Source organism: Sporobolomyces salmoneus (genome assembly GCF_050403485.1).
Source record: "Sporobolomyces salmoneus JCM6883 DNA, S_salmoneus_JCM6883_v1_ctg19, whole genome shotgun sequence".
Lineage (NCBI taxonomy): Eukaryota > Fungi > Basidiomycota > Microbotryomycetes > Sporidiobolales > Sporidiobolaceae > Sporobolomyces > Sporobolomyces salmoneus.
Genome location: NW_027481144.1, coordinates 220,674 through 245,113, shown reverse-complemented (window position 1 = coordinate 245,113; position 24,440 = coordinate 220,674). Strand labels below are relative to the sequence as shown.

Sequence of the window (24,440 nt, the reverse complement as noted above, 5' to 3'; positions counted from 1 at the left end):
CCCTTGATCGGCTTCGTACTCCCTCCAGAGCTGAGTCGCAAAAAGTTGCAAGTAGTCGGGATGTCGGGAATCTTTAGACGATATCATCTTCCTGAAACTCGGATCAATTCGCTCGAACTCGATTCGACAAGGGTGAGTCTAGCTCGGTATCTCAGACTTGAGTGTACTGATGAATCGCCTTGTGCAGCCGTTCTGGAAGCAAACTTCTCCCATCTGCCTCGATTTCCACCTCGACCATTGTTCTGAGGAACGATGCCCGTTCTCACATTCCTACCGAATAAATCAACCGACCCTCAGCTCGCTACGTCACGAAGCATCTCGGATACCTCGCCCACTTCTCGCTATCGGTGAAGAATGTCTCGACTCCAAGAACTGCTATTTTTCGCACGATCTGAAGTCTTTCAGCGTCCAAGCGCCTTCGCGCCCACAAATCACGATTCCTGGCTATAGACTATCTACTATCGCTCCCCCTCGACGTCCCCTCGTCCCCTCGCCTCCCCTTCAACCTATCCATCGTCCAAACTCCGTCCCGACTCGACGCCCATCGCAATCTCCTGTTGACCCGTCTCCTCTCTCAGCCCGACATCCTCTTTCTCCTATCGATCCCCTCGTCTCGACCCGCCCGGATCGCTTGACGGATGGGCAATTGAGGGAATTACTTGCGAAAACGAAGAGGGAAGAGGAAGAATACGAGAGAGATTTGAGGGAGGATCCGTTCTTCCGAGCGAGGCAGGCGTGACCGCAGTGCAAGAGTCGGGTGGCTCGTCCGACTCCATCGGCGGCTGTTCAGGGGCAAGGGGCAGCGAAAGACAGGGATTAAACGAAACGATATCGATGTTTTATGTAGAATTTCGCGAACTTTTTTTTGTTCGGACAGCGTGGCAATAGTACATTACAGATTGTCGTTCGAAATAAAGGCAGAGCGCTTAGAGAGATGTCGAGAGAAGTCGAACGGATGACATACACCCGTCACGGAAAAACTTCAAAATGTTCGAGCGAATCTACTCCTCCTCTTTCCTCCACCCCTTCTCGTGAGTTGCTCACTGATCCACCAAGTCTACAGTATCAACTGACCCGATTCCTTACATTACCTGCCCTCTTCTATGACACTCCTCGACCTCTTCTCCTTGTTTCTGTCATCCTCGGTCTCTCATCTCTCCTACCTCGCCACACGTAGCCTATACTAGTCTCTCTTCATCATGACTTTCACTCCCAACGATGCCGACTTCAAGTGCATCAACACCATCCGTACTCTCGCGCTTGAGTGAGTTTCCCGTTTCATCTATCCTCCCCTTCCCTACACCCATTCCTCCCGTTCCCCGGCTCTCGGCCGCACGCGGTCATCTGCGAAATGGTCCTCGCTGCATCTGAACACACACTGACTTGGTTCTTCGGCACGCAGCACCGTCAACAAGGTACATTCTATCTCCCGTCTTGACGTCCCAATCTTATCGATAAGAACCCTCACTGACTCAGTTCTTCTCAATCCGTTCTCAATCCGCTCTCGACTATCGTATTGAATGGAAATAGGCCAACTCTGGTCACCCTGGTGCTCCCATGGGAATGGCCCCTGTCGCTCACGTTCTCTTCTGTACGTTCACTCTAGCTCCCTATGCTCTTTCCCACTTCGAGATACTAACGATGAGAGTCGTGGACCGAACAGCCCGATTCTTGAACTGCAACCCCTCTGATTCCAAGTGGATCAACCGCGACCGATTCGTCCTCTCCAACGGTCACGGATGCGCCCTTCAATACGTTCTCCTTCACCTCCTCGGCTACAAGGTCTCGATCGAAGACCTCAAGCAAGTGAGTGACGAGCTCTTGACCTCCGAAAGTGAAGTTGGTGAAACTCACCCTGTTTCGAAAACAGTTCCGTCAACTCGACTCTATCACTCCCGGTCACCCCGAACTCGGTGTAACTGACGGTATCGAAGTCACCACCGGTCCTCTTGGACAAGGTTTCGCCAACGCTGTCGGTCTCGCGATCGCTCAAGCTCACCTCGGAGCTACCTTCAACAAGGACGGTTTCCCCATCTTCGACAACCACACCTACATGTTCACTGGAGACGGTTGCTTGATGGAAGGTGTTTCCTCTGAGGCTGCTTCCCTCGCTGGGTGAGTTACGAAGTCAGCTTACTTGCGAGTTCCAGTCTTGATTCTCTTTTTTTCGCTCAACAGTCACCTCAAGCTCGGTAACCTCATCGCCATCTACGACGACAACAAGATCTCGATCGATGGAGACACGAACATTGCTTTCACTGAGGACGTCGCTAAGCGATTTGAGGCTTACGACTGGCAAGTTATCATGTGAGTTTTGCTTTTTCGCAACTTTACTTTCAGACCGTGGAGCTCACTCTGTTTGCATTCGATAGTGTCGACAACGGAGACGAGGACCTCGAGGGTATGGCCAAGGCTATCGAGCAAGCCAAGGCTGAGACCTCGAAACCCACCATGATCCGCCTTCGCACCACTATCGGATACGGTTCCCGCGACCAAGGAACTCACGGAGTTCACGGAAACCCTCTCAAGGCCGACGACACCGTTCAAATCAAGAAGAAGTTCGGATTCAACCCTGAAGAATTCTTCGTCGTTCCCGACGAGACCAAGAAGGTTTATGGAGATGTTGCGAAGAAGGGAGCTGAGGCTCAAGAGAAGTGGAACAAGCTCTTCTCCGAATACGAGTCGAAATACCCTGAAGAGGCCAAGGACATCAAGCGACGAGTTGAAGGAAAACTTCCCGAAGGTTGGGAGAAGGCTCTTCCCTCTTTCACCCCTACCGACGACGCCGTCGCTTCCCGAAAACTCTCCGAAGTCCTCCTCGCCAAGCTCTCGACTGTCATCCCTGAACTCGTCTCTGGATCTGCCGATCTTACTCCCTCCAACTTGGTGTGTCCTCTTCTCCTTCCGTGATCCCCATTTTCGAGAACTTTTCTGATTTCATCGATTTTGCCCCTCAGACCCGATGGAAGAACGCTGTCGACTTCCAACCCAAGGAGACTGGTCTCGGTGACTACACTGGACGATACATCGTGAGTTCTATTGCAGCCTGTTCGCAGTGAATGAAACTGATTTTTTGATTTATTCAGCGATATGGTGTCCGAGAACACGGAATGGGTGCTATTGCCAACGGTATCGCTGCTTACGGCCCCAACCTCATGATTCCTGCTGTCGGAACCTTCCTCAACTTCGTCTCGTATGCTGCCGGAGCTCTCCGCCTTTCCGCTCTCTCGCACCAACGAGTTATCTGGGTCGCTACCCACGACTCGATCGGACTCGGTAAGTAACACTGTCCTATTTCTATCATCCAACAAGCCATGAAACGCGTCGTTGTGGCCTTTGAGAACGTTCGCTGACGACTTTGCCTTCTCTGAATCTTTCCCCTTCTACAGGTGAGGATGGACCTACTCACCAACCTATCGAGACCGTCGCCCACTTCCGCGCTCTCCCCAACTGCAACGTCTGGCGCCCTGCTGGTACGTTTCCCTCTCCGATCTGATTGTGGCATTTCACCTCTCTTCGATGACTGACAACTTCTTTTTCCTCTCTCTATTAGACGGTAACGAGACCTCCGCCTCGTACTACATGGCCCTCACCTCCACCCACACTCCTTCCGTTCTCGCTCTTACCCGTCAAAACCTTCCTCAACTAGAGGGATCTTCGATCGAAAAGGCGAACAAGGGAGGTTACGTCGTAAGTACCACTTTTCGCGACCGTCTTCAGTGTTGCCGAAGCTGGAGCTGATGACGTGTGCCCTTCTCTCTCAGCTCCACGAGGAAGCCAACGCCGCCATCACCCTTCTCGGTACCGGTTCGGAGGTTTCGCTCGCACTCGAGACCGCCGAGATCCTCAAGAAGAAGGGAATCGCCGCACGAGTCGTATCGATGCCTTGTATGGAGGTCTTCCGTGAACAATCGCAAGATTACAAGCTCTCCGTTCTTCCCGACGGTGCCCCTATTCTCTCGATCGAGGCCTACTCGACCTTCGGATGGGGTGAATGGTCGCACGCTCACGCTGGTATCAATACGTTCGGTGCCTCGGCCCCCGCGAAGCAAGTGTACAAGAAGTTCAAGTTGACCGGTGACGACCTCGCTGAGCGATCTCAAAAAGTTATCGACTACTTCAAGGGCCTCAAACAAAACGTCTACTCTCCCATCTCCCAGTCGTTCAACGTCTAAGTGACCCTTTGTATCAGCGACTGAAGGACTATGTTAGAAAATCCCCTGTTTACCTTTTCGTCGTTTTGCGAAATATACTCGATCCGTTTGTAGATATCTCTCAGTCACGCATTCGTCCGAACAGAGAGCTCTCATCACTTTTGTGCCTGCGAGAACCGTTCTCGTTGCCGGATGAATGAAAATTGGTTCGCACATTTCTTCATCTTTCTTCTTCCCACTTACCCCGATTTCGACCCAACAAGCTAGCTGGCTCACTCCCTCAATCTACCACAACGTCCAGGTCCACGTACTGTTCCAACGCGCAATCACAGCCCCGACAAGTCGACTTAGCAGATCAAGATCCAACTTGCTTCAAGCGTCACTCTGTCCACCTCCTTTGCATCCAGAGCTCTTCCAGAATGCCAAACAGGACTCTCACACAAGCGAAACGGGGAGGATTCGAGCCCCTGAAAGGCTTGAGATGGACGGCGGAAACCGAGGTGGAATTCATTAAACAACTCGTTCAGAACAGGGAAGAGCTGTTTGCGAAACACCGCAGACTGGTCGACCCTGAGATAGAAGCCTCAAACTGGGGGACCCTCGACCAACTCGCGAGAAGCGACGTTGCCCTTCAAGCCGTCGTTGATCGGTATTCCGAGTTCTGTACGGTGAACGAGATCTCGACCTTTCCGCTCTCGTTCTCGAGTCTCGCGCTCTTCGTCTTTGCGAAATGTGGGCATCAAAACGGGCATTTACTCAAGCAATTCGAACGGATCCGACGCCTTCGAGCCGCGACGAGCAGGTCTTGGAGATCTGTGGCAGGTTACAGTGAATCGGAGAACACAGAAGAGGTTCAGGAAGCTTTCAAAGACTTCATGGCGGAGCGGGAATCGTTGAGAATCAAGGGGGTGGAAGAAGCCCCTGGTCAGTTGGGCCTGTCTGATCTCGGTCCGTTCGCTTACACAGACTGACATCGCAGAGAGGTGTGTGTCTAGGTGTCACTCACGAAAGTTCGACGACTGCTTCATCCTCGGATGCCGATCCTTCCGAAAGCGATTCCGAAGAAGAAACGTCAAACTCCGATGCTGACGCCGAATTCAGCGGGTCGGAGCTTTCAGCTCTTTCGGATCTAGATGGAGAAGCCGAAGGAGGAAATAGCGGGGAGTCGACGATTGCGTCAACGTCGAGCGGTGGAGTTCGCCAACTCGTGAGTTTTCATTTCTCCCATTTTCGACGCTCTTCTTCCGGTCCTCAACGATCCTGCCACAGGTTGTTCCGAATCTGCCTCAAGCTGGCGACCGTTACACCTCGATCAACCGACTCTTCATCGCAACCTACAAGGCGTTAGTACCGGTCTACGGCTGCGGAGTCAACCTTGACGAATTAAAGGACGGTACCGCATGGCTCAGGCGCGGGCGTAGCCACACCGCCTATCGAAAGTCAGTACAAGGTCGATGTAGCTGGAAGATTGGAGCGGAAGTGTGTTCGTCAACTGGAGAAGCCGTCGTCAAACAAGCTCTCTCTCATCTCGTCCACAATCACGGTCCCTCAGCGAGAATCTCGAAGAACCCCAATCATCGACCCGTCGTCATCAATCCAATCATTCGAGAAGCCTTCGGATTAACTCCTCTCGGTTCGAGTCGCGGTCGGAAGGTGCGTGACAGATTTTTTCGCTTCCCCTCCCAATTCAAGCTGTTACGATTGTAACGTCTGATTCGACGACTGGATATAAGGATACTTCTCAGGATCTCAAGCAAAGTCAATCTCAGAAGAGACCCAAACTCTCTGCTTCGAACCAAGAAACTTCGGTTAGCAAGTCGCGACCTCGTCACGACAACGAAGTAACCTACCCTTCGGCCCCTCAATCATCGCAACACTTCGATAAAGCTGCAAGACTTCGACTCTCCTCATCGTCAACTCGCTCCCTTCCACTCGCTCCCTCTCCTTTTTCCCACGAACTCGAATCGTTCCTCGAAGGTCTCGATCCGTCTCTCCCACATCTCGCCTCCACGCTCATCGAGGAGGGTATCGATTCTTTCAAGACACTCGTCCTCTTCTGCTCTTTGAGCCCTTACACGATTGATCAATTCGTGGACAGTCTTTGCGAGAAAACTCGTGCTTCGGGCGGAACCACCTCACTTCATCACCTTCACTTGTTTGGGAGAATGCTGAAGGAAGCGCAGGAAGGAGACTACAAGGATTCGGACGATATAGCTCGGAGCTGAGGATCCGAAACCAAACTTGTTACGGATATCGAAGTAGAAATTATCGAAGTTTGTCAATGTAACCCTTCTTGTTGTTGTTTCCCCTCACTCTCTGTCGGACGAAGAGTACCATGTGAATGTACAGTCTTAACTCTCAGCGACCTCAGATTACAGGCTCACGAGAGAGGATGCGAGAGCTTCGAGGCAATTATCGCTTGTTTTTGAGCTTGTCGTTTAAATCTGCGCCTGTTCGTCTGCTGGCTTGGCTTTACCAGTCTTCTACGCTATCCTAGGTACTGCCTCTCGTCGATCTGTTTCGAAACGAAGAAACCGAGAGACCCATTTCGCACGCACCTTCGAATCTGTTCTTCTTCCGCTCTCTTTTCACATCTACCCTCGATCACGTCGACCGACCGCTAGGAATACCTTGACACTTTACTACAGCTCTAGAGATTACGACCGAGTTCCTCACAGTATCCGCATCCCGCCTCGACGATTTAGTTTGATCAAGATTCAACTTCGCATCATCATCACGCTGGGTACCGTCAGTTCACTCTGAGTTCGTCTAGATGCCAAGGACTCGGGGACAAGCGGTACCAGGAGGCTTCGAACCGCTCAAGGGATTGAAATGGACGGTTCGAACCGAAGTGGACTTGATCAACCAACTCGTCCAGAACCGGGAACAGCTCTTTGCGAAGCATCGTCGTATCGTCAATCCTGAAGCCGAAACCGAAAGCAGGAAGATTGTGGAGGCGCTCGTCGAATCGAACTCCAGTTTTCGATCACCATTCGATCGTTATTCGTAGTTCGCGCAGGCCGTCAACATCTCCACCTTCCCCCTTTCAATGTCGAGTATCGCCCTCTTCCTCGTCGCGAAATGTAGTCACCGTAGAGGCAGCTACTTTTCTATGCTTAGTCAATGCAAACGCCTTCGGAACGTGACGAGCTCGCTCTGGAGTGAAACTGAAGGATTCAACGAATTGGAAGACTCGGGAAAGGTTGAAGAGGCGGTCAAGGCGTTCTTGAACGAACAAGACTCGGTCAGCATTCAGGAACTTAAATCCGAGACTCGAAAAGCTTTGGGTCAGTCTCGTTCGTCCAATTTCTCCCTGATATAGACTGAAAGAGGAGTTACACGGCTCTAGATATCTCTCAAGTTGAGTCTTCCTCCTCAAACAACGACGCCTTCAAAGACGATTCAGATGCAAATTGGGACGAAGCTTTCAATTCTTCGGTTGCCGAATCCATCTCCGGCTTCAACGAATTGGTAGTCTCGTCGACTTCGGTACAAGGAGTGGGCTGCGTACAGTCGAGCGCGGCTACATCGAGCATTGGGGTGAGTCAACTCGTGAGTTCAAAATTCCTAAAGTTCTGATGAAACCGCGAGAATGAATCACACAAGTACGAGACAGGTCGTTCCGAATCTTCCTCAAGTTGGTGATCGTTTCTCTTCGACGAAACAACTCTTCATCGCGACTTACAAAGCTTTGGTTCCGGTCTACGGTCACGGAGTCAATCTCGACGAATCGAAAGACGGTGTCACGGCATGGCTGAGATGCGGGCGTAACAACAGTGCCCGTCGACATCATCTACAAGATCGTTGTGCTTGGAAAGTTGGAGCGGCGATCAACCCCTCGACCGGAGAAGCCGTCGTTGAACAAGCTCTCTCTCATCTCGTCCATAATCACGGTCCCTCGCCGAGGATCTTGAAGAACCCCGATTATCGACCCGTCGTCATCAATCCAATCATTCGAGAAGCGTTCGGGTTGACCCCGATCGATTTGAACCGTCGTCGAAAGGTGAGCTCAGATTGTTTTTTCGCACTTCTCGCGATTTCGCAGTCCCAACATCTCATCACAACTCCTATAGAAGATCACTTCCGAGAACCCTGGACAGAGTCAGCCGTTGAAGAAGAAGCTCAAAGATTCCGAATCCGAGACTTTCGAAAATGAAACTCCACCTCAAACTAACAAACAGTTCTACCCTCTTCGTACTTCACACCCTACCGAAGCGATGAAACCGTCTTCCTCTTCGCCTTCCTTCCTCCTTCCAGTTCCTCCTTCTTCCGATTTCATTCTTCAACTCGAATCGTTCTTGAAGGGCCTTGATCCGTCGCTCTCGTCTCTCGCTGCTCCACTTCTCGCAGCCGGCATCGACTCGTTCGACACTCTTGTCCTGTTCTCCTCGTTGGAACCGCTCACGATCGACCTCTTCCTTGAGTCTGTTCAGGTCAAAGCTCGCGAATCGAATCAGTCAATTTCGGGAGATCGTCTTGAATTGTTCGGGAAATTGGTCAAGGAAGCGAAAGAAGGACAGCATAATGCTTGAACGAAAGAGCGCAGTGGATTTGAAGAAGAACTTGCAGATCCAAGTCTGATGTGAAAAGTGCCGAAGTTTGTCCGGTCTTTGTGAATCAAATTTCGTGTTGTGTCTTTCTCTGTCAGACTTGACACTCGAGAGCAAGTTGTCGATGGAAGTTTTGCTCTGGCTGCTGCTCTCGCCGGGACGAGGCGTACCACGAGCATCGGAAACTGGTGAACAAGCGGGAAGTTGCTTTGCTCTTGCTCAACTCTCCCTTCTTCGACCTAGAGTTACTCCCTGAGTTCCCCGACCGATTGCTTTGCGCATGCTCAGCTTCTCTCTATCTCAACCTGAGGATACGGGACAAAACACCTCTACTGCAGTACAAAATCCATTCAACAATAGTAATCTCACTTTTTCTACAAGGTATCATCTCCCTCGCTCCTGCCCTCCGATTCTTGCTCCTACGTGTTATACTCTCCTTCTTGCGCTTGCTTTAACAACTTTCCGAACAACTTGAGGTAACCCAGGAAGATCAGAGGAGCTTTCTCACAAAGACTCTCGATGAAGTGATCGATCGTAAGAGGGCTCATCGAGCAAATGAGGACGAGGGTTTTGAGAGAATCGATGCCCTCTTCTGACAGTATCGGAGCGAGACCTGATAGAGACGGATCGAGACCTTCGAGGAACGATTCGAGTTGATCCGAAAAAGAAGAGGGAGCAAGGGGACGGGAAAGAGAGGACAATGAGGCGAGTCGTGGTCTGACGACACCGTTGACGTGTTGGGAGGAACGGGAGGGAAGGGAGAAAGGTGAGGCCGCAGGGTAGGATCGCTCGTTGTCCTGAGGAGGTCTTGAGTTGCCGATCGAATTGACTTGCTTCGTGGGAGAGGGTCTCTGTACCGCGCGCGGTCGAGCCTGAGCAGAACTCTGAGAAGTTTCCTTCTGTCGAGGTGGTCAAGAGAGGGTCAGTGAGGTGAAAACCTTGAATCGAAAGATTGGCAGAAGAGAATTTCAGGCTTACCTCTCGACGTTTTCCCGAGGCAAGGGGATCCATTCCGAAGGCTTCGCGAATGATCGGATTAATGATCACTGGTCGATAATTCGGGTTCTTCAAGATTTTCGACGAGGGACCGTGATTGTGGACGAGATGAGAAAGAGCTTGTTTGACGACGGCTTCTCCGGTTGAAGAACACACTTCCGCTCCGAGCTCCCAGTGACAGCGACCTTCTCTTGTTTTGTCGTAAACGCCGTGGTTTCGACCGCATTTGATCGTCGCGATTCCATCTGTCCGTTCGGAAAGGATGACACCGTGCCCAAAAATCGGAAGGATTGATTTGTAACATGCGATGAAGAGTGCGTTGGTGGAGGAGAAACGATCGTTAACTCGAGGGAGATTTGGGACGACCTGGTGCACAATGCTTCAACACATGAGTATCGAGAAAAAAACGCAGGTTGTGAGAATGAGAACTGACAAGCTGATGAACTGCAGAGCCCGACGGTGTCGGCATCGATCGTCCCCGCGTAGCCTCTCTTTCTCCTAGATTCGACCCAGATGGTTCGGATTCACTAGAATCGGTATCGCTGTCGGAACTTGAGGCCTCCTCCTGGGACTCGCTCTCGGAAGTGTCTGCATGAGTGACACAAACTATCGCGATAGCAAACCAAGGTAAGCCCAGCGTTGTCCGTCTCCCGTCTCAGTCTAGTCGAGCGAAAGCAAAGGAAGCAGATAGGACCGACTGACCCACAGGTTTTTTGACCGCTCTCACTCTCGCTGATCCCCTTTCCTTCATGAAGTCTCTGATAGCTTGTTCAGCCTTTCTTGAGTCTTCGAAGTCCTCGTAACCATCCACGTTTTCCCAAGATTGACTCGTCGCGTTCAAAAGGATTCTTAGATTTTCCAGGTGCGTTTGATAACAACCATTCAAGTGCGAGCATTTCGCAAAGAGAAAGATGGCGATAGTCGAGTGGGAGAGGGGGAAAGTCGAGATCTTGCTCATCGTGCAGAACTCAGAGTATCGATCGATATGAGGTCGGAAAGCGTCCGACTCATTCCAGGGGACGAGTCGTTCGAGGATCTCCCAGTTGGAAGCCTCTATCATTGTATCGTTGATCAGGCGGTGCTTCGCAAAGAGCTGTTCCCTGTTCTGGACGAGTTCTTTGATGAATTCGACCTCGGTTTCCGCCGTCCATTTCAAGCCTTTCAGGGGTCGGAATCCTCCTCTCGCTTGTGTACGCGTTCTATTCGGCATCCTGATCACCGCAGCAGACTAAAGAGGCGTATGAATCGTTGGTCGAGGCGTCCTGAATATTGATCAGTTTCAGTCGATGAGGCTGGATGTGGACACTGGGAGGACTCGTTTGCGACCTGTAGAGCTGCAGTTGATTGTCGAGGTGTCCCTAATTGTTATTGATGGTTCGAGATGTGTTCGTTACGAAAGACCGTGAGATGAGCCAGAAAGCAGCAGTTTCATGGAGGTCGGCGGGATCCGAGTAACAACTTTGATTCGCTCGACAACGACACCTGAGTCAGTACTCACTCACAATGACGAGGCGGAACGGAGAATACGGAACGAGCGATTCGCACGAAGTGAAATAAAGGCTGCGACATGCTGAGTGACCTCGTCAACTCCTACTCACTTGGGCTCAAACGTTCCGAGCCCACCAGGGCGAGCAGTGGATCCATTCATTGCGCTACTTCAGCTCTCGTCGAGACAAGGAAAGACACGACGGCAAAGATTCGAATTGAACCATTTTCGACGAACTTTCGTCCTTACAGCTTCCCGACTCTTGTAGTCCTGCTTCCCTCGACTCGTTCGTTTCAAGCGTTATGTCCTTCTTCCTTCGCTTCTTTCATCAGCTTCCCAAACCTCTCAAGGCGAACTTTCGAAATTGGTTGATTCGTCTCGTGAGCTTTGTTCTGAATGCATTCGAGGAACGAGTCGATCGTAGACGGTTCCAACGAGGAAACGAGGACGAGGTTGTCAAACGAGTCGATTCCTGCGTCGTAGAGAGGAGCGGCGAGGGAAGCGAGAGACGGGTCGAGACCTTTGAGGAATGCTTCGAGTTGAGGCAAGAAGTCGGATGGGGTTGATGGAGTAGGACGAGGAAGGAAGAGAGATGGCGGAGAGAAGAGCGACTTCGTATAGTCGACATCGGGCGACTTAGGAGAGGAAGCCAGGCTTGAAGAATCGAATCGTTTGCTGGATTGAGGGTGAGGGAATTCGACATCTTGCTTGACGACGGAGAGTTTGTGGTTATTCTGCGGTTGAACTTGATCGGGAACTTCGCATGTGCTCTTCTGTTGAGGCCGTTAAACCACACGCCACGTCTGTAACGGCGCGAACCACATCGAGAGAAGAATACTGTAGCTCACCTTTGGACGACGATCCGAACCGATACGAGTTAATCCGAAGGCTTCGCGAATGATTGGATTGATGACGACGGGTCGATAACTGGGGTTCTTCAGGATCTTCGGCGAAGGACCGTGATTGTGGACGAGATGAGAAAGAGCTTGTTTGACGACGGCTTCTCCGGTAGACGAACACACTTCCGCTCCAATCTTCCAGCTACATCGACCTTGTGCTGACTTTGCATAGGCAGTGTGGTTACGCCCGCACCTGAGCACCGCCGTACCGCCGTCTTTCGATTCATCAAGGTTGACTCCGTGACCGTAGACCGGAACCATCGCTTTGTAGGTCGCGATGAAGAGTTCGTTCGTTGAGAGGAAACGATCACCAGATCGAGGGAGGTTCGGGACGACCTGTTGTACTCGCTCGAGCGTGAGTCTTCAGAACTTTCGTGTGAACTTTCGAAGTTTGAAACTCACGAGTTGACGAATCGCGGGTCCGGATACAACACCACCACTTCCTCCTTCTCCCGATTCCGAACGAGACGAATTTGCCGAACCACTGAATTCGGAGGCGGAATCGCTACCGGAGCTGGAGTTTCCGTCGGAATCGGAATCCGAACTGCATTCGAAAGTGTCGTCGCTCGCGGGATGCGAAGCAACTCGACCGATACCTACGAAGAAGACGCTGCTGTATCAGCGCAGAGTCGTGTGGAGTGATATTCGATGAGATGAGACTCACCCGAAGCTCTCTTAGTCTGGGGTCTGATCCTAATCGACTTTCTTTCTTTCAAGAATGCCCTAATCGCTTGCTCGACCTTCGTGGCATCCTCCAACTCGCCGTATCCATCTTGATGTTCCCACAACAAACTCGTCACGTCCCAGAGGCGATTGAGTGTGCAGAACATATTCTTGTAGTTTCCATTCAAGTATCCACATTTCGCAACCAAGAAAAGCGCGATACTCGACTTCGAAAGGGGGAGCATCGAGATGTTGACGGCCTTGCAGAAGTCGCTGTATCGATCGACGCACGAATGGTAAGACGACGGGTCGTTGTTGCTGAGTTGGTTGAGCGCCTTCCAACTTTGAGCCTCAATTTTCGCTGAGATTCATCCCTCGTTAGCGCAAAGATGGACTACTGCATCTTGAGAAGAGCTTGCTTACGGTTCTTGAATCTACGGTGCTTCGCGAAGAGTTGTTCGCGGGTCTTGACGAGTTGTTTGATGAATTCGACTTCAGTGTGAGCATTCCACTTCAATCCTTGCAGGGGGTCGAATCCTCGCGCTTGAGTACGAGTCCAGTCTGCCATCCTGACCACCTCCGAGCCCTCTTCGCTGTCTGGGAAGCCGATTGAGCGAGTTGATCTCTCGATCTCTTTCGAGTCGAAAGCGAGGTTGTCTACGTGCGTGGGGGCGACTTGGTTAGCATCCTATAGAGGTGTAGAATACTATAGAGGTCGTGTGCTCACCTTGGCTGGTCGAAGTCGAGATACGAGGAGAGGAAGAAGAGGAGAAAAGAGATTTGAGAGAAGGGGCCCGAGTGACTCGAGGCGCGTGCGTGAATAAACTGCATTTACTTCTCGCTACAGGGCGTAACTAGACAAGCACATTCAAAGGGATTGTGAGGAGTATTATAAGACCGCGAGCGAGCGAATCGTCGCCAAATGTGAAAAATGAAATCTGGTTCTGCCCTCATGAAATCGCAGGGACTCGCTCACCTCCTCCCCTCGTACTGTGGAGTTCCCAGATTCATTGCGACAGCAGAATCTCACTCCGCCGGTCCTGACGTCAATACCGTTCAAAGTCGTCTCCTCGGGAGGTTTCACCGTCTCCCCCCAACTGCACTCCACCACCCATTCTTCCACACGATCCCCTCTCCTTCGTCCTCCTCTTCTTCGTCCAAGCCCCACCAACCCTCAACTCTCCCATGTCCTCCCTTCCAAACGTTCTTTTCAACCGTCCAAACTCCCTCCAAGCCCTTTCCTCCTCCGATCCCTTTGAAAGCTTGCATTGTATCCTTCGCTTCCTCTTTCGTCTGACTCGTCAATAATAATGGTACCCTTTCCTTCTGCTCGCTTGAAAAGAGTGTCTCGAGAGTTCTCGACCAGAACGTCGTCGGGTTCGAGGAGAGATCGGTCGAGAGGGCTATCGAAGAATTGAATGAGATTGCGAGTGAATGCTGAGCGAGTTGGGAAGGAAGTGAGGGGAGATGTGTGATGGTTCGGGATCGACCGCGTTCGATGCAGTGAGGACACAATGGGAGTTTCGTTACGCTTGATAGTTGAGTCGATTTTGAGGAATCAGTAGCAGAGGGCAGAGGGGAGACGGTGACGAGCTCGAGGTGTTGTAGCGAGGGAAGCTGGTGTTGCAGTTCTTCCAGACAGGGAATCCAGTTCGAACAGGTTTCGAGCGATTCGTCGATAAGATAGAGCGTCACTTTTGTCGAGGATTCCGGGTAGTCGAGCCGTTGCAGAGCGGAGAGAATCGTGAGAACTGGAGAGAGAGCTTCGAGGAATACTCCATACACTTCTGCGAGCGGAGGAGTCGGAGAAGGAAGGAAGGAGGAAACGGATGAGAGGTATTCGGACCAAGAGGATGGGGGCGGCTGCGAGGACGAAAGAATACGATTCGGAACCCAGAGTGAAGGGGAGGTTGTCGGCGAGGCGAGATGTCGTCGGAGGAAGAATTCGTCGATTTCGTTCGAGAGTTGAATCGATTCGCACTAAGCGATAATGCGAGAGGGTCGTCAGCCCGTCAGCTTCTACAGATACTCGAATAGAGCGTAGGGAGCTCACCTGATTCCGACCTTCGGCGTCCCTAGTCTCTCTATGCGCTTTCTCCCCCAAGTCTTCGTGTTCCTTTCCGCAAAACCCAACGACTCGACACCCTTTACACACCTTCCAAGTACTTTTCACTCCCGAATCCTTGCCCGCTCTCTTCTCGACATCGTATTCCCGATCCCAACAGACTGAACACCTCGGTTCTCTCCACAAGAGTTTAGATTCTAGCATGGTCGCCTGTCTCTTCAATGCCGTCTCGAGTAGTTCATCTTCTGTCAACCATGTCTTTCTCTGTATTTGTCTTCTTTGTCGGATCGCTTGAGGTTCGGAAGAGGAAAAGGGAGCGGGAGGGGACAAAGTTGAACGAATCGCTTGAAGCGAACGACAGAATGATTTATGATCCTTCCAGTCCTTGGCAGAACATTCTTGCGAGCAGTATCTACGTAGATGAGCATGATCAGCTCAGGAGGTATAGATCGCGGAGAGGAGACTCACTTGACGATTCGACAAGATGAGCATTTGGCCAAGGAAGGAGAAGCTTTGAAGCACTGGAAGCAGGCGGATCCGGCGAAAGCTACGTTCGGAACTGGTGCCGAGTCCATCGTAGCGAGCGTCGGATGTGGGAGGAGAGAAAGAGCTGGAAAGCGGGAGTTCAGACAGATGAGAAAGACACGTGTCGGCAATTTCGCAAAACAATCTCTCAAGGCTCGTGGTGACTCATACATAGCTCTCAGGAGATTCGGACGAGGCATGAAGCAGTAGCGGAAGAGAAATAATTCAGTAATATACAATTTTTAGCACAAAATCAACCGCAAGAGTCTATCCCCTCATCTAGAGAACAGCCCAGCCCTTCTCCTCTTCAACCTACCGTAGAGCGGTACAGAAACGACGGTGACTGATCCACTTGGGAAGGAGAGGGGCGAGAGGAAGGAGGAAGATACGAGATTAGAGAGGCTTAGTGAGTCTGTAGTCGCGCGGAGGTCGAGCGTGGTCAGTATTCCGCTCGGCATGAGTACAGCATGGGAGAACATACGGGTTTAATCTTGAAATGCAGCGAAATGAGCGAGAACACAAAGATCTGAAGAGAACGAGCGAACTTTGTCAGCTTCACGCCCCTAAGACTGATATGACTGGTGCTGGAGACTGTTCACCTTGAGATCTTGCACAAGGTAGTAGAAGACCCTCATTCCTTCAGGATCCGACGAGTTTTGCACATCCACCAAAGAACCGATTTTTGCCGTCTGCACCCATTTCGAGATCGAACATGTCAGCGAATCGACGATACGCCGTACTTCGACCGCAAGATAGACTCACCTCGAAAGAGATGTGGTAGTTGCCCAATTTCACCTCTAATTCCTGTTTTCCAACCACATTCTTCTTCGGCCAATTCTGATCATCTTCCTTAACAATCTGACTCGCATCGACAATCTTCTTGATCGCATCCAACGTCGCCTGACTCAAGTGCATCTCCCTTCGGATTAAACCTTCGTTGCGGTAATTCGAGTTGAGCGCGAATCGAAGTCGACCTTGAGAGAGTTCAAATTCGAGGAACTCGTGTCCGTAGGATCCGACGTGACCAGCATAGTATCGTAGGTAGAAGGGATCGGCGGAAGGTCCGGACATGGTGGGAGGAAGGGGAGGTGGAAAGGGAAGGAGGTTGATCGAGAGGGATTCGAAGTCGAGCCGGTAGAGAGGGAAGTCTAGAGAGCTACTCGGTAATATGGGTCAGTACTCAGGTAATCGAGAGCATCAGAGAGCGGTAGGGGAGTGGTCAAGGATTGATATTGATGAGGAGTAATCCCTCGACGAGTTGAGTGCCGGGCAACCATTCGATCGTTCGAGTATGCTGTTCAAGTGGTCTGCTCTGACTTACGAAGGGATATGAGGCGGTCTGAAAGTGTGTGAAACTATGGTAGAGATCAAGAACCGGAAACGGTTTCGGCGCAGGTTCATCCTCTCCCATTCACTTGACCGCGTGGTTTCTCAGCGGCCAGCGTTCAATCATCCACTATGTCGGCCACCGTACCCTTCCTACATCAGAGTAGCGCTCCTCTTCGAGCGATTCATCGACTCCGGCTCATCACCTCCCACTTCTCCTCTTCTCCGACCCCTACAACCAGTTCAAGTATCCCTAAATCAGCAACCAGCTCACGACAGTTCTCGACTTCGATCTCGCGGCGGAACGACCAATTCTCGTTCACTACCGCTTGTAGTTTTCGAGGGAAACCAGGTTCTCCCGTTTACACTCCCCCTAGTTCAGCAACGGCCTCGGGAGCAGCATCAACAGCAACAGCGGAAGACGAGAAAGAGCAGCCGAGAGGGAGAGGGGGATCCACGAAGTTGAAACAGGGACTCGACTCGAATCATCCGCTGTCGAAATGGAGGGACGCACAGTTGGAGAAGAGCCCGAATGGAGCGGGTCACGACTGGTTCTTCATCGAAGGTATTCCGGATAAGAGCAGTGAGGGATCTGGTCGGGATATGAGCGAAAATGCGACGGAAGGAGACAAAATCAGAGTGGGAGGAATTAAAGGTGTCGTTCTTGGTGTCGCAGGTCAGTACCGCTGCTCGTCTGATGCATATGTACCGATACTGACGCTCTGAGACTGTAGACGGTGTTGGAGGATGGGAAGAATCCGGAGTCGATCCATCTCATTTCGCTCAAGCTCTGATGTGGTTCGCTCGAGAACGAGTGAAGAATGGACAAATCGAACCGAGTCAGGGCGGGAAAGGATTGAAGAAGCTGTTGGAAGGTGCTTTCGAGGATGTCACTAAAGAGAAAGCGATCCTAGCTGGTAAGGAACTCTTTTGTTTGCCTCCAGAGGGCGAAATGCTCATCTCCCGTCTTTTCGTAGGTTCTTCGACCGCCTGTCTCGTCGCTCTCGACTCATCGACCGGAAAGCTTCACGCCGCGAATCTCGGTGATTCCTCCTACTTGATTCTACGACCCACTTCCACTCCTCAGCAACAACCCACACCTCCTCCTTCTCCCGCAACCGAATCTCCTTCTCCCGCAACTCCAGCATCTCCTTCTCCATCCTACGCGATCCTCCATTCCGAAGCCTCCCAAACTCACTTCTTCAACGCTCCCTATCAACTCTCAAAACTCCCTCCCTCCTCCCGCTCTCAGAATAACTCCTTAATGGATACGCCATCCGATGCGTCCGTCACTGCGAAAGAAGGAATCCAACTGAAAGAAGGCGACGTCGTCGTGCTGAGTACGGACGGGTTCGGAGATAACGTTTTCGGGGAAGAGATGCAACAGCTCTGTCAACTCGTGCACGAGAAATGTCTCGAAACTCAATCCCACCAACAGCAACAAGGCGAGTCGAATGAAGGCATGAACAAGGAGGTAGTGAAGGTGGATGACCATCTCTTCGCGAGTTCGTTAGCTCAAACGTGTTTAAACTTTGCGAGGTTGGTCATGTTTAAACGGGATAAAGTGACACCTTTCGAAGTTGAGGCGAGAAGGTATGGGTACGGGAAAGGGAGTGGGTTGGGTGGAGGGAAGGTGGACGACGTGACGGTCGTCGTAGCTGTTGTTGGAAAGACTGGAGGGAAATGATGAGAGTTGGCTGGTAGAAAAACTATGTTGTTGTCGCCAATAAACGAGACTATAACACTATTTCTTCCTCCTCGAAAGTCTGCTATTCCTTCCTCGTCAAGAGTATCTCGTCGAGCGTGCAAGAGTTCGTTGAGCGGTGTCAAAGGTATTTTGCATGTATGATTCACTTTGTACAAGGTCGTCTCTGTGGACTCTCCTCCGACTTCCTGTTCTCTCCTCGAACTCGAGCTCGCCCCTATCTCAGATACCTCTACCGTCCTCCTCCGCTATGTAAGGTGACCAGCGCCGCACGTCCCGAGTCCGAACCATTACTGTTCAGTCAAGAACGACGTCTTTCTCATGAAGGTACGTTGATCTCGAAGCCAATGTCGGTAGTCCTTCAGGCTTCCGACTTTCTCGGCGTAGTAATCGGGGATAGGGTTCGCGACGCTGGACGTGAAGGATGAGAGATGTCAGTTACCGCGAAAACGTAGAACGCAAGTGCTGACAGAACGCGTCGCTCACGAGTTCCTCGAAGCATCTGCTCGGTTCTTGACGACGTGACCGAAGAAGTCTAGTCAGCAGAATGCGGAGTCAGCCTCAGGGGTCGTCGTATCTGCGAAGAAAGCCAAAATCGAGGATTTACCTTTATCCTTCGCCTCGATACTCTTCACGCTCCTCCTATTCACCATTTTCCACACGGTGCTACCCAGGATAGGGCCTGCCAACCAACCTCCCGCAACACACGCGATCGTCGCGATTCCGTAAATGTAAACGGGTTGTAAACCGAGGATCAACTCTGTCGGGTCCGATTCGATGGTCGCCTGTTCCGCGTTCGTTCTATCAGCACAATGATACGGAGGAAGGGACCGAGAGAAGGAGGACGAACAAAGTAAGAAGCACCACCGAAGAAACCGAGTAAAGTAGTCGGGACACTCGCAACTAGACCGTACAATCTTTGGGATTTACGTAGCGAGAGGTAGGTGGGCCAGTCAAGTTGTTTCGCGAGGGACTGTTCGGTCGCAGAGAGAGGGGAAATCGTCGAGGCAGATGAAGAAGCGAATCTTTGGTATAGCAACTGAGAGGGAGTTCGGGGAAGGAGCGTTCGGGGGAGAGCGCGTAGAGGAAGGCCGGTTGTTGCTGTTCGGAACGACATGATTGCTGATAGGGGTGACAAGCAGAAATGCAGATCAAAACTCTCGAGCGGAAATGCGACGATCGTTCGGAGAGCTATCCTCTTGCCTTGCTCTTTACCTTCACTCTCGCCTAATCGACTATCCACTGCCGGGTCCGGCCCCGAGCTCCTGCCAGCCTCTCCGCCTTCCTCCACTCGTTCTCTCCCTTTCTCTCCCCTCTCCCACCTCTCGCTCCATCACTCTCGCTCGTCACCGCTTATATGGCTCCCTCTCATTTACCGAGATTCCCAATCGGAGCAGCTCCAGCCGATATTGCCCCGCCAATCTCGCTGCGCCGACACCCGCTCCTCAAGTCGAAACAGCCATCTCGTTCGGTTCTTCGACCCAACACGCAGGGCGGTACCGAAGTAGGAAGCAGTAGGAGCGTCATGCAGCAAACTCAGTCAACGAGGACGACTCAGGCTAGAGGGAAAGAACCCGCCAAGGAGAAAGACGTTGAAGTGATCGTGCTCGAGGATGGCGAGACGACTCAATCACGACGGCAGGATAAAGGGAAGGAACGCGAACGATCAGCGGCCGTCATCGACAAAGGCAAGGGCAAAGAGAAGGAACGGCCTCGGGAAGAGAGTGCTGCTTCAGCGTCGAAATCTGTTCCGAAAATGCCCATAGCTCTTGCGGCCCAGTCCTCCTCCTCGAACAAACACATCGGACCTAGCAAGCAGACCGACAGGAAGAAGACTATCGTTACTCTTGCTCGATCACCCCGTGACCGCGACAGGAACGACAAATCGCGATCTTCGAATCATTGGAATGGACCGAGATATGTCGACAGTCGTTATCGGTGGAGAGAGATCCCGCGAGGACACTGGAGAGGTGGGAATGCGAGACATACGGGGCACGGGAGAGCGGCATCCCCGACTCAGGACTTTGGACCGAGAAGGGGAAACTCATTCACTAGACATGCGAAGAACTCGCTTCTGTAAGCCTTCTGCGCTCTTTCTGCCCCGTCAAGTACGAGACTGAATATCTCATATGCTACAGGGAACTGGGACATTTGACGAGTTGGATCCTCGTCAATGATCGAGCAGTCGAATTGCACAAGATCAAACCCAAAGGTCCTATGGCTGTGTGAGCATTGCTCCCCGCTCTTTGCCTCCCTCCAGATACTCACGCAGAACTCTTTCGATAGGTCATGTTACATTTGCACGCCTTCCGGTCCTGCAGCTTCATCTTCTTCTCCCTCTCGGCCAACCGAGTTCGCCGTCGGCTTCCGGGACGATCGACTTGCAGCTCAGAATGCTCCCGACTTGTTAGTCGAATGTGTCGTCGATGGAGTTGTCGTCAAGCACGAAGAAGTCGTGATCCGAGCCCTGAAGGATGATAAAGATGCGAAGATTGGCAGTGTACGAAGGAGTCGAACTTGGACTTGGCGAGGTCGAAGGGAAAGTACTGTGAGCCATACGAATCCTCTTCCTGTCGAAGAGGGACTAAGCGATTGTCTCACAGACTAAAATTCGACCATTCGTGTTCTCGCCCTTGAAGCTCACTGAAGATGAAGACTTGGCGTGTTCCTCGGAATCGATCATTCGGCAATTGGGTACGATACAACTGAGGGTCTTTCGGGGCAAAGTAGGGACCGCTGCGAAAGCGGTTGGTGATGAAGGGTATAGAGCAGGGATCGAAGCGGTGGAGGAAATGGTGTTTGAGGAAAGTTCGGCCAAAGTCAAGGGAGGTGGAGTCAGTCATCAAGCAGGGTGAGTCGCGAGAATGCTCTTACTGCCAGCTCAATTGTTCATTACGAACTGACTCAGAATGTGCGTTCTTCCGATCTTCAGCCTCGGACCCGCGCGATTCGAGAAGCCGACTGCCCGATCTACCTTCGAGATGAACCCTCTTGACTCGGAAGAGAAACCGTATGTCACTCTCGAGTTTGTCTATCGTTCGAGAGAAGTCTTGGAACTAGAAGGAATCATCCCTCGTCAGTTTTCGTTCTTTCCTACTTGCACTCTCTTCCTCGAGTTTGTGTCGCTGACCTTGAACGGATCTGCATACAGCTCAGAGACCCCCTACACCACCACCAGCCGCTTCCTCCTCTTCTTCCCGCTCCAATTCAAATCGAGACCCTTCGATGTCCGCCGTTCCGAAAGATCGCACCGAATCCCCCGCGCTCATTCTCGCTGGCCGCCCTTCGACGGTACGTCGATCTACTACGCCGCCACATCAAAGATCGAGGTATGATCCAAGAGCGAAGAAGGAGGAGGACGTCGAAGACGAAGATGCCGAAACGAGGAGGAGGATCTTGCTGAGGAAGCAAGAAAGGAAGGAATTGGCGGAGAAGAACCTCGGGACGATTGTATTGAGTGATACGGACAACGAGTCAGATGGATCTAGCGACGATGTTTCAGAAGAGCGACAGAAGAAGAAACGAAAGGAAACTCAGTCCGGGAGCGCGAATGAATCAGACACCAAGACGAAGGTGATTTCGATCAACACCACCGAGTCGAGGAATGTCAAAGCTGCGCCTCGATCGTCTGGAGGAGGAGCGAGTGGGGGAGTCGGATACGATGCGGACGACGAGGTCGCTCAGTTACGAGCCGAGATCGCTGCCCTCAAACGACAGAACGAATTGGCCGAGTTACGTCGAGAACGGGACGAACTCGCGAGGATAGCAGGGCTGTCGTCAACTACGACCCCGAGGCAACCGGACGCAGCGGTACAGGAGCGAGGAGAAGTTACCAGTGGACGAAGTTCTGCTCTTGAAGGGAATGCGAGACATAGGAAACGAGGCGAGCTCGATGATGAGGAACGAGAAGTAGCGGGCTTACTTGTTGGTGCTAGAAAGGCGGGAGCGAAGGACTCTCGACAAGGACAAATGAAGAAAAAGCTTAGAACGGGAGAAAGCTCATCAACGGAGAAGGGCAAGGGGAAGGACAGAGAGCGGGATCGGGAAGAGGTTGTGTTGAGCGATAGTAGTAGTGATTAGTACTTGCATCAATCTTATGTCCGTTCTGCATGACTTGCCGGAAGATCTCCTCCGAAGCGGTGTCGAAGACTCGAAGCTCACATGCGAGATTTCTTCCTCTCCTCCTGCTCTTTTCGTCACATTATCACATATCGCCTTGAAGCTCCTAAGCTCCAGCGGACTCTACCGCCTTTTCTCTACTCTCCTCACCGCTTTATCCCTCCACATCTCGGACCTCCAATACAACCGTCTCATCAGATCACTTCGGCTCGCCCATACCGTGACGACACCCGTAAGTCTGCCTCTATGAGCTGTGCCTATCTGACTCGCTGCACGGCTTCTCGCTGAACCCCCACCTTCGACTGATAACAGACTCGATCTCGATGACCTCGCAAGCACCTCGGACTCTCTCTTGGACGGCTACGACGGAGTGCAAGGGAATGAAGCGCTTGGTGAAGCAGCGGGAACAGGTCTTAGAGTGGCAGAGAGCGCACAAAAACCGTGAGTCGCCTTCGATTTCTTCACGCTCACTCTCCTGTCAAGACGACAGACTGATTCGTACAGCTGCACGCATACAGCAAAGTTCCAATCGGCTCACCAACAGGCGTTCGATGAGAATTTCGGCCAATCCAAGTCGTACCGTGACGCCTTGGCGCTCATTCAATCATTTTGCCATGTCGCCGACGTGAAGCAGTGGCCAATCACTTCTCACCTGATTGCGTTAGTCATCTTCGAAAGGAATTCCTGCCGCTACACCGCGCCACCCAAGATCATATCCCACTTGAGGAAGATTTCGCAGAAACTTTCCGAGGCGCTCGAGCCGAAAGGTTTCATCCCGGAACCCCTGCCATGTGGATTGATGACGGAGGAAGAGGTCGATGAGGCACTTGACGCCTTTGCTGCCGAACGGGCGACCGGACTGGCAACGAAAGGCCTTGAAACGGCTTTAGTCAGAGCGAAACAGGAGCGTTCAGCTCGGGGTCTTCGTCCGCTCGGTCGTAAGTGCTCAGCATCCTCAGACTCAGAGATTGGGGCTGCAGGCTGAGTTCAGTAGAGATTGCAGGTCAAGAAGATAGGGAGGAATCGGTCGAGATCACGGTCGCGGCTTCACCTCGAGCGATTCGACGAAGAGTCAATAAGATTTCCCTTCTTCGATCCCATGGCCAGTATGCTGACGCTCTCGATTGTTCACAGCGAGCATGGAATGTTCTCCCATCTCCATCTGCCTCTCCCGTCGCTTCTCCTCCAGAAAAGAAACTACGAAGTGCTCAACCCGACGAGACTCCCCCGAAATCGCTCGATGCGCCCTCATCGTCACAGACAGAGCACGTCAAGAACACCCCCTCACCGAAGACTCCTCGAAAACGACCTAACCCTTCTTCCTCCTCGATCGCAAAGAATACCAAACCGCCTCAACTTGAGCCCTCAGCTAAGACGCCTCCTCGCCCAAGAACCCGATCTCCCTCGCTCTACGGGGACGATCGGCAGCTTCCTGTAATTCCTACTTCGAAGGATCTTCCCACAACTACACCATCGAAGGACGAGTCGGTCCCCGCCCCCTTGGTCTCAGATGAAACGGAATCAGAGGAATTCCTGGTTCCAACTCGTCAGGATGAGCCTGTTTCGGTACTTCAACTTGCCTTGTTCCTCCGTGCTCTCGACGCCTCTCTCGACTCTCTAGCTACGCCGCTACATACCGCCGGTTTCGACACGGTTGAAAAACTCGTCGCTCTCGCCTTTTTCGAGGATAGGACGATCGCGAGGATTTTCGGAGCCCTGAAAGCAACGAAAGAGGGAGCGGGTATCGAGGCTAGTCAGGTGAGATTACTGAAGGAAAAGCTGAAGGAAGCCAGATCGGGCGATTTCTGAGGTAGTTGGCGAGAGATTAGATTCCATTTTCGTGTTTTCTTGTCGTTGTCTTCATCGTTTCAACTGTTGGTTAGCTTGTTCGTTCGATTCTGACTCCCTGTACAAAGCTTGAAGTACGCAGTGGATCTGGAGAACAGCTCGGG

At 51.9% G+C, this 24,440-nt stretch overlaps 12 protein-coding genes across 12 annotated transcripts; 7 read left to right on the top strand and 5 right to left on the bottom strand.

Annotated features, from left to right (window-relative positions):
* Nucleotides 1–1,199: 1,199 nt before the first annotated feature.
* On the top strand, nt 1,200–4,175 carry JCM6883_002088 (transketolase family protein; the record flags this gene model as incomplete). The annotated part of the gene is made up of 12 exons (XM_076631767.1): nt 1,200–1,264; nt 1,403–1,415; nt 1,531–1,591; nt 1,664–1,806; nt 1,871–2,115; nt 2,179–2,307; nt 2,373–2,886; nt 2,958–3,029; nt 3,087–3,276; nt 3,390–3,473; nt 3,554–3,690; nt 3,765–4,175. 12 exons carry the CDS (start codon nt 1,200–1,202, stop codon nt 4,173–4,175), a joined length of 2,064 nt encoding a protein of 687 aa, XP_076488338.1.
* Nucleotides 4,176–4,573: 398 nt separating this feature from the next.
* On the top strand, nt 4,574–6,379 carry JCM6883_002087 (uncharacterized protein; the record flags this gene model as incomplete). The annotated part of the gene is made up of 4 exons (XM_076631766.1): nt 4,574–5,078; nt 5,150–5,361; nt 5,424–5,807; nt 5,888–6,379. The coding sequence occupies 4 exons, from the start codon at nt 4,574–4,576 to the stop codon at nt 6,377–6,379; spliced, it is 1,593 nt and encodes a 530-aa protein (XP_076488337.1).
* Nucleotides 6,380–6,927: 548 nt separating this feature from the next.
* On the top strand, nt 6,928–7,164 carry JCM6883_002086 (uncharacterized protein; the record flags this gene model as incomplete). Its single annotated transcript, XM_076631765.1, has 1 exon — nt 6,928–7,164. The coding sequence occupies one exon, from the start codon at nt 6,928–6,930 to the stop codon at nt 7,162–7,164; it is 237 nt and encodes a 78-aa protein (XP_076488336.1).
* A 39-nt stretch (nt 7,165–7,203) lies between these two features.
* On the top strand, nt 7,204–8,686 carry JCM6883_002085 (uncharacterized protein; the record flags this gene model as incomplete). The annotated part of the gene is made up of 4 exons (XM_076631764.1): nt 7,204–7,441; nt 7,504–7,694; nt 7,771–8,157; nt 8,228–8,686. 4 exons carry the CDS (start codon nt 7,204–7,206, stop codon nt 8,684–8,686), a joined length of 1,275 nt encoding a protein of 424 aa, XP_076488335.1.
* Nucleotides 8,687–9,123: 437 nt separating this feature from the next.
* On the bottom strand, nt 9,124–10,169 carry JCM6883_002084 (uncharacterized protein; the record flags this gene model as incomplete). Its single annotated transcript, XM_076631763.1, has 3 exons — nt 9,124–9,603; nt 9,683–10,066; nt 10,134–10,169. The coding sequence occupies 3 exons, from the start codon at nt 10,167–10,169 to the stop codon at nt 9,124–9,126; spliced, it is 900 nt and encodes a 299-aa protein (XP_076488334.1).
* Nucleotides 10,170–11,479: 1,310 nt separating this feature from the next.
* JCM6883_002083 (uncharacterized protein) lies at nt 11,480–13,316 on the bottom strand (the record flags this gene model as incomplete). Its single annotated transcript, XM_076631762.1, has 5 exons — nt 11,480–11,959; nt 12,035–12,421; nt 12,488–12,681; nt 12,750–13,109; nt 13,172–13,316. The coding sequence occupies 5 exons, from the start codon at nt 13,314–13,316 to the stop codon at nt 11,480–11,482; spliced, it is 1,566 nt and encodes a 521-aa protein (XP_076488333.1).
* Nucleotides 13,317–13,828: 512 nt separating this feature from the next.
* Nucleotides 13,829–15,388, bottom strand: JCM6883_002082 (zinc finger MYND domain-containing protein; the record flags this gene model as incomplete). The annotated part of the gene is made up of 3 exons (XM_076631761.1): nt 13,829–14,728; nt 14,802–15,225; nt 15,282–15,388. 3 exons carry the CDS (start codon nt 15,386–15,388, stop codon nt 13,829–13,831), a joined length of 1,431 nt encoding a protein of 476 aa, XP_076488332.1.
* A 353-nt stretch (nt 15,389–15,741) lies between these two features.
* On the bottom strand, nt 15,742–16,409 carry JCM6883_002081 (mago nashi family protein; the record flags this gene model as incomplete). The annotated part of the gene is made up of 4 exons (XM_076631760.1): nt 15,742–15,750; nt 15,820–15,864; nt 15,938–16,027; nt 16,101–16,409. 4 exons carry the CDS (start codon nt 16,407–16,409, stop codon nt 15,742–15,744), a joined length of 453 nt encoding a protein of 150 aa, XP_076488331.1.
* A 387-nt stretch (nt 16,410–16,796) lies between these two features.
* JCM6883_002080 (uncharacterized protein) lies at nt 16,797–18,351 on the top strand (the record flags this gene model as incomplete). Its single annotated transcript, XM_076631759.1, has 3 exons — nt 16,797–17,340; nt 17,399–17,581; nt 17,642–18,351. 3 exons carry the CDS (start codon nt 16,797–16,799, stop codon nt 18,349–18,351), a joined length of 1,437 nt encoding a protein of 478 aa, XP_076488330.1.
* Nucleotides 18,352–18,659: 308 nt separating this feature from the next.
* On the bottom strand, nt 18,660–19,486 carry PAM17 (Pam17p; the record flags this gene model as incomplete). The annotated part of the gene is made up of 4 exons (XM_076631758.1): nt 18,660–18,780; nt 18,856–18,904; nt 18,977–19,154; nt 19,220–19,486. 4 exons carry the CDS (start codon nt 19,484–19,486, stop codon nt 18,660–18,662), a joined length of 615 nt encoding a protein of 204 aa, XP_076488329.1.
* Nucleotides 19,487–19,726: 240 nt separating this feature from the next.
* On the top strand, nt 19,727–22,449 carry JCM6883_002078 (uncharacterized protein; the record flags this gene model as incomplete). Its single annotated transcript, XM_076631757.1, has 6 exons — nt 19,727–20,445; nt 20,508–20,594; nt 20,656–20,917; nt 20,973–21,220; nt 21,302–21,444; nt 21,521–22,449. 6 exons carry the CDS (start codon nt 19,727–19,729, stop codon nt 22,447–22,449), a joined length of 2,388 nt encoding a protein of 795 aa, XP_076488328.1.
* Nucleotides 22,450–22,811: 362 nt separating this feature from the next.
* JCM6883_002077 (uncharacterized protein) lies at nt 22,812–24,297 on the top strand (the record flags this gene model as incomplete). The annotated part of the gene is made up of 4 exons (XM_076631756.1): nt 22,812–22,929; nt 23,007–23,426; nt 23,492–23,559; nt 23,623–24,297. 4 exons carry the CDS (start codon nt 22,812–22,814, stop codon nt 24,295–24,297), a joined length of 1,281 nt encoding a protein of 426 aa, XP_076488327.1.
* Nucleotides 24,298–24,440: the final 143 nt, after the last annotated feature.